Genomic DNA, 7,531 nt, shown 5'->3' on the forward strand with positions numbered 1-7,531 from the left:
GTGTGTGTGTCTACTTGTGTGTGTTTGTGTGTGTGTATGTATTTGTGTGTGTGTGTGTGTGTGTGTGTGTGTGTGTGTTACTTTTTTCATGTATGTACTTATGTATTTATGCGTGAGTTTGAAAAGAATTAATGAAGACAAGATGTACTGACAGCAGTTCGAGCTTAATGCAGAGATTGAAATGGATTGACAAAATCAAGGTTGCATGAAACTAAAGAGAGAAAGAGAGAGAGAGAGAGAGAGAGAGAGAGAGATGAAGAGAGAGAGAGAGAGAGAGAGAGACGTTGCAGGAGAAATACCTGGGGCCAAGAGAGAAGAGAAGAGGGAAGAGCAAAAAAAAGGGGGAGGGGGGTGCAGAAAGGGGGGGAGAGATAGGGAGGGGGAAGTGGGGAGAGGAAGGGAGGGCAACTGACTGCAGTTTCTTCACAAATAATCAATCGTAATATAAATCCACAACACACTTTTCTTTATAGCATGTCTTGATAGCTTATTAAAAACACTTGTGAAGCACTTTCGTAAACAAACATGAGTACACATTAATTTCCTCATTTAAGATCTTTTCGTATATTCTCAGCTCTTTAATTAATTTCATTAAATCATTTTATCATTATTCAGGTACACTGAATTATCAAAGTGCATATTAACAGAAATGTTACAATCTAAACTTGATATTGTTAACACACACTTCAAACAAATAATGTTTATATATATTATATATATATATATATATATATTATATTAAAAGCTTTTCAAGAAGATACCACACATAAAAGACTTTGTTTGCATGAATCGTAAAGACAAGACCAGCATTTGGACAAAAAATGTGCTCATATCTCTAAACAGTGTTGGGGAAAAGCTAGATGATAAACAAAAAAAATATCCACAGGGATGGGGGGAGTAAAAAAAAAAACAAACTCTTCCAGCCACCTGCAAATAAAAATAAAAGAACTAAGCAAACTGGCTGACTAGATTATTCGGATAAAAGTAACTGAACTATGTTGAACAAATGGTCACTTTTAAGCACAAGGGGGTTATCTCGAAAAATGCTGTTTTGAGAAAATGGACAGTAAAGTCTTTGGACCCTTGATCAGTTTATTTAAAAGACAAGGAGAGTTTTGTCTATAACCAAACAATTATACACACCAATGAAACTAAACTTCTCCTATACGTAGGGCAATGCCCACTTTTGGTGTAGGTCAAGATTTCTGGAAACCCCCGATATCTGGGTTAGCCCGCTTGTCCTTAAAAGCGACCAAATGGGAGGATAGTCATGCCCTCAGCTACCTATTTGACAACTGCTGGCTTTTTGCACTCTTATAGCTAGCCTATCTAAAATTCTAACCAGCTTTCCTGGCACAAATCAAACACATAATACATAAATCAATAGTGTTATGCGCTAAACACTTACAGGCAAAAAAAGTTTCCAGCTCAGAATTAGCTCTGAAAAGTGTTTCATTCATACAGATACAAGTTATTCTAGATGTCTGTTTTTGCCCTGAGGAAAGATCTTTACTGAGAACCTGCAGAGCGACATAAGTGACAATTTTAGAACAAAGTACATGTTGACGTATTTCTTCCAAATTACACAGTTAGAGTATAACAAAGTCATAATATTTACATATAATTATTACATAGAACAGATCCTGATTGAGACTACTCAAGAAAAAAGTAAGAGAGAATCAACACTATTTTTAAATAATTGCCATTCGAACAACGGTAGAAGGAAGAAGACAGTGGATGGGGTGGGGGTTGGGGGAGAGGGGTGTGCCTGTCTTACCTTGATGTTAGTGAACCACATGTTGTTCTCATGGATCTGGTACATGTACAGCGAGTGAGCGTAGCTGATGCCAGCCATGACTGCCAGACCACACACCAAGTTGAGCACTTTGGCTATAGACCATTCCGAATCTTTTCTGTTGTTCCCGCTGGAATCTTCAGCTGGCTTGATTTTCTTCTTTCCTCTTTTGGCATCGGGAATGTTTGTTGAGCCATTTCCAGTTGCCACAAGCGGCGTTTTATCCTTGGTCTGTGTCAGGTTGCCTTTTCTCTTTTGAGGACCTGTCATCTTCTTCCTGAAGAAACCCCCAAAAAGATGGCAGAGGTCAAAGGTTTAATTTCCACAACAAAAGAGCTAATGTTTTGCATCATCAGGATTCACAAAACAGTAAAATTAGATTAGAAAAGTATATCCAAAAAATGTATACATGATAATCAATTAACTAAACATCTATTAAATTAAAGATTACCTGCACACTTATGAATCCTTTGCAAAAACATAAACAGGTGGTTAAAAGCAGAGACGTTGACACACATTAAAGACAAAACATTACTTTACTTTTAAATAAGTTTTAATCCTTCTACCAGGACAGTGATGGTGCTGCAACATTCAAATAAAATTTCTGCTTTGGAAGGGAAGCAAAAGTTTCTTTTCTAAGCCTGTCAAAAATTGTGGTCTTACAGGATGAAAATATACGGTACCTTAAATCCTACTACCAGCCTACTTGCATTATAGATCTCAATTTTTTTTTTTTACAAATTTCACATACAACTATATATATATATATATCAGTGTCAAGTGCTGTTTTGTGTACAAGTTTGCATTTATATCTCATAAGATGATCATAGTCATTAATCCTTTTCATACTCATCAGAACAAAAGGCACAGTACAGCATCTACTTTTATGCAATGAATAGAATTATAAAAAGCCTAAAGGGGCATTGAGCCTTGACATAAGATAAAATACATATTAAAAAATAATAATCTCGTTTTTACAACTCACACTCAAACTGGATCAGACACAATGTCGTACAACTAATGAAATGAAACGGGATCTTGTAGTGATCTCGTTGAGCCTTCAATATAATCCCTCAGCTTCAGATCAATACCTCCTGTTACTCACATTACCATCTGTTGTGCTCAACATGACAAGCTCCATTAATTCTTCTACTTTATCACCCATGTATTTGAAGTCCCAGGACAAAACAAATGAACATCAAAGGCAGACTGCCCACGTGTATGTCCTTTTTACACTTAAGTTGGTCGGTGGTTGGCAGGCGCTCTGGAGTGGTTTGATCCTTCTTTCCTCTCAAACATATTATATCGTCCTTACCTCTCCTCCTTCTTTTTTGAGTATTATGTTACTCTCTACAAGTAACACATCTATTCTTCCGCACTTAAATGACCTTATTGTGTTGCAAGAGATATAAAACTCTAACTAAAACTGACACTTAATACTGAACTGCTGCCTGAGTAGTGGATGGCAGAGGTTTGAATCTAGTTTTGATACTGTGTCATGTTGAAGAGATTTTTTAAAAGTTCTCCACATATCATGTGTCATGTTATAAGATGGACTTATAAAGAAGTATTGCAAATCACAGGCAAAAAAATGTTTTCTTTGAACTATGGACAAAACTTTTAAAAGTTAACTCTTCCTCAGTGCCTCACTTAGTCTGGATGGTGCAAGATTGCTAAGCATATATATCTAAATAAAATTCAACAGAAATTTCATAGGCCTAGTGTAGATTGCAATAGCTGCATATGATCTCCAGAACAGTAATTAGACCTATTCAGACCAATAACATTTGCAACTTATACTATAGTGTGGTAAAAAATTCCTGGTGCAACTTAAATTACAGTCAAATATGTCCCCAGCCTCAACTATCATTGATCAAACATTTGAAGTCTCCAGCTGTTGCACAATATGACTTACACCTGTACCAATTTGTCTTAACAGATCAATATTTTTGTAAACACCTGTTAGCTGTATACAAGGCAATTCCGTTAATAACACTACTAAGAAATCCCATCCCAGTGGGTGGTATCAACAGATTTTAAAGTCTTTTTGTTTCTTTGGGTTTTTTTGGTAAGTGTTTTACAGCGCTCGCAACTGCATACTGTCATATATGAGCGCGCAGGACACACCAAACATTTTCAGTTGGTAGGAAATTTTAAATTTTTGCCGGGTGGCCGCCGAAGCCTACTCCCATTTTAGACCACCAAGGAAATTTAACGTGCGCAACTTGCACACGGGCCCTCCAAGATTTTTCGCCCTTGTCCAAGAAGGCTAGGTGTAGATCTTTCCTACCAGAAGATCAGGGGTGTGGCTGAAAGACAGCAGTAAGAAGGAGCCAAGGAGAAGCAATAGAAAGGCTGCAGAAAGAGTCAGAAGCCCAGAGGAGGGGGCAAAGGAGGTGAGGGGTGGGGGCAGAAAGCGGAAACGAAAGCAGACGACAGAACATTGCAAGAGAGCCGGGTAGGAGGTGAAAGGAGACAATTTTAGAGAAGAAAATTTTTCGGTCGCTACCCGGATTCGAACCTGGGACCTTTGAATGAGAGGCGAACACCTTAACCTCTAGGCAACGAAAGCCCCCTTAAAAGGTTTACAGTTACAGCTCGGAATAAAGCCTTTAAAGAAAGTCCGTCAATTTTGTTCTAATCGCAGCACTATGGTTATATTGAACACACCTGCTTAATTGAGATTCATTAGTGCAACAAAGTGTTCACTGTAAAATTAATTTCTTGTAACAAGTTTTCTCACAAAAAAATATCTCTGGTCAGTAGTGACGCAGGCCGTGTACTCTAACGTATCGAATAAAAGGGGGGGTAAGAATAATAAACAGGGGGGGGGGGGGAGACAAGTGGTCCAAAATAAATAATAAACGGGGAGGGTGTTAAAAAAAAGGGGGGGGGGGGGGGGGGTGCTAACAAACCCTGAAAATTAATAAGCTGGGGGGGGGGGGATGCTTATATTATTCGATATCTTAAAGTATACAAAATGTGAGGAGCAGGAAGTGCTGTGAACAATCTCTTTTTCCACGTGATGGAGATCATAGAAATTTACTCCATGAAGAAACGTTTTTTTAATCTAATCTCAATCGTAGTGGAAAACATGAAAAAAAAGTTAAAAGAAACTGAGACAAACTGCTGTGCAAAGTATGGGTAACGCATTCCTTCGTCACCCGTTAAAGAGACATGATCTGAGGTTAAGTTGCACCACAAACTTTTGGCCGCACTCTATACAAGAACAAGAATATAATCTAATCTTGTTGGGTTTGCACAGTAGAGTCTACAGTGTATTCCCTATTCAATCAAAAAGATGTATTAATTTAATGAAGTGACTATTTCTCTGAACGCTCTGGAAAAAAAAGTTGAACTCTATTTCTCCGAACGGTTTCTGATCTCGAGATTTTTTGGTTATTTGTGAGATTTAGGCGTAATCCTTTCATTCTGCCATTCTGTGAGGACTGGGGGGAAGCATTTTTTGCATCGAATTCAATTTCTAGAGCTAGAGAGTTTTAAATGTCTGAATATTCAGATACTTCAGCTGTCGTTTGGGCAACGTTCCCGGACTATATTTCATTTGAAAATACCTTCAAAAGGTACTGCAAGAAAACAAGACAGCTCGACCTTGGCAGTAACTTTGCATTTAGTCACCCAGCAAAAACTAATCTCGAGAACGGAATCCAAACCGTTCTGAGAAATAAAGTTCAAGTTTATTTTCACGAACGTTCAGAGAAACAGATCTAGATCTAGAGCCGGCCTTGATTTAAAAAGTAGGCCTACATTACTGCCAAACATATTTAAATCTTTAATTATAACAGCCACCTGTCCAAGAGTAATAATAGACAGCATCACTTACAATTGTGTGCAAGAAACTCTCAAACAACCACTGCCAACTTCCCAACCCCATTCATTCAAAAGAAGAAAATAATACAGCTAACAAACAACCTAACAAATGCATGCATTCAAAAGACACACGGCCGGAGCAGTATGTATACTTTCCTAATCAAGAGTTCAAAAACTTAGTTAAAAAATGTTATCCATGATGATGCGATGGTGAGTTAGGATTAGAATTAGATCTAGATCTAGATCTACGAGGCAGGAGGAGGGCCTTGATGCCTTAAATTTGTCAGATATCTATTCTATTACCTTTTCCTCACGCCTCACTGTGTGCTACTGCTAGGCTAGGCCTACGTTATAAATCTAATTTGTTGCAAAACTATAGATCTAATTCATATCACGGTGCAGCATGAACAAATCATTGTTGAAGGGACAGCATTCCAGCTTCTCCTAATCCAGAACATAAACTTCAGAACAAGATCTAGAAATAGAAGCCGGTAGAGTTGATGGGAAGCCCAGGCGCACAGTTGACTGACATGGGTTATTAGGGGCACAGTAAGTAAAAAAAACAAAAAACCCACAACAAAACATGGAAGGCAATAAAAAAAAGTATATTCTCCTAGCAGTATAAAATCAGGTTCGTTTCCGATAAAGATCGCATCAGGCAGTCAAGTATGAAGTGGCTGGTTCCGTGTGTAGGCTAGCCTAATCTTTCCCGTGCAACGTGGGAGCTGACGATAAGCTCCTTTAACCGCTACTCGTTGCTGCTTTTCTCATGCAAATCCCTGTGTAACAATTTAAAACAGGGAAGCGGGGCATGTTCACCTCAGACTGTATAACGGCAGGACTACCCGAATGGAAATAAGCCTTCTCTGAATATGGAATAAACACCTGTTGCAGTGTTCCGTTTTTAGAAGTTGCTATGGTAACTGGGATGAAAAAAAACCCTGGGCTTTTGACCAATCAAAAATCTACAATCGCAACAAATAAACAAACAAACAAACTTATATTCGGTTGTCGATGCTTGGGGGTGGCAACCCCCCCCCCCCCCCCCAAAAAAAAAGGGGGGGGGGGGGGGTTATAAAGATATGATTTAGATAATGACCATTGTCGACTAGATTCTATTACTTGAAGAAGAAAAAAAAAGAACCTCATCAACACTAATTATTAGGTCTTCTACCTTCTCCTCTCGGAAAGGTTGTTGGTTGTTGTGTTTTTTTATGAAAAGAAACAACAGGCTGCTGAAGCTCTTCGAATCTGCTTTACCCTGAAACTCCTAGATCTACTCCTCATTCTATTAAATCAAAGATTACAATATTATATTATTATGTTGGGTTGGGGGGAGAGACGTTTTTGTACCTGTGTTGTTATAGTTATTTATTTAATTATGATAAGAATCTATTAATAATAATGATAAAAGTAATGTTTGCTATTTTCTTTCTATTTCGTGCGTGTTACATCTCCGTTGAACATTTAGAACGTGGGTCTATGAGTTCGTCACGAAAAAAAAAGTGTCGAGGTACTGTACAGGTCATTCATGACTCTTTGAGTTAGGCCTACTGTTAAATATTACTATTACTACGGACCTGTATAGGCTTATGAGTAGAAATAAATACATGTAGATATAGGCCTAGGCCTACAATAAATAAAAAATGAATAAAACTATAAAGTAATAGCATAATGTCTGTGGTGACGCTAATTTTCGTTCACGTGACCACATATAATATTATAAACATAAAATTTTGTGCGGGCACGTTCTGAGGAAGGAGAGAGAGAGGGAGAGAGAGAGAGAGAGAGAGAGAGAGAGAGAGAGAGAGAGGAACACGACGTGTCTAGGTAGTTTCCACTTCTTTCGCTTTGGCACGCCTACGGAGAAATCAAGACAATATATAATATTATAAACATAAATTA

General features: G+C 38.1%; 1 protein-coding gene across 1 annotated transcript in view; it reads right to left on the reverse strand.

Moving 5' to 3' along the window:
- Positions 1 to 6,207, reverse strand: part of LOC101861843 (probable C-mannosyltransferase DPY19L3) — a 37,580-nt gene extending 31,373 nt beyond the window's left edge. Inside the window, exons 1-2 of the mRNA XM_035972371.1 lie at positions 6,071 to 6,207; positions 1,778 to 2,072 (exon numbers count right to left, since the gene is read on the reverse strand). Coding sequence (XP_035828264.1) covers positions 1,778 to 2,072; positions 6,071 to 6,084 — 309 coding nt within the window. The 5' untranslated portion in view covers positions 6,085 to 6,207. The remainder of the gene's footprint in view (positions 1 to 1,777; positions 2,073 to 6,070) is intronic.
- Between the last annotated feature and the right edge of the window lie 1,324 nt (positions 6,208 to 7,531).

This window comes from Aplysia californica, unplaced genomic scaffold (assembly GCF_000002075.1).
Source record: "Aplysia californica isolate F4 #8 unplaced genomic scaffold, AplCal3.0 scaffold00668, whole genome shotgun sequence".
NCBI lineage: Eukaryota > Metazoa > Mollusca > Gastropoda > Aplysiida > Aplysiidae > Aplysia > Aplysia californica.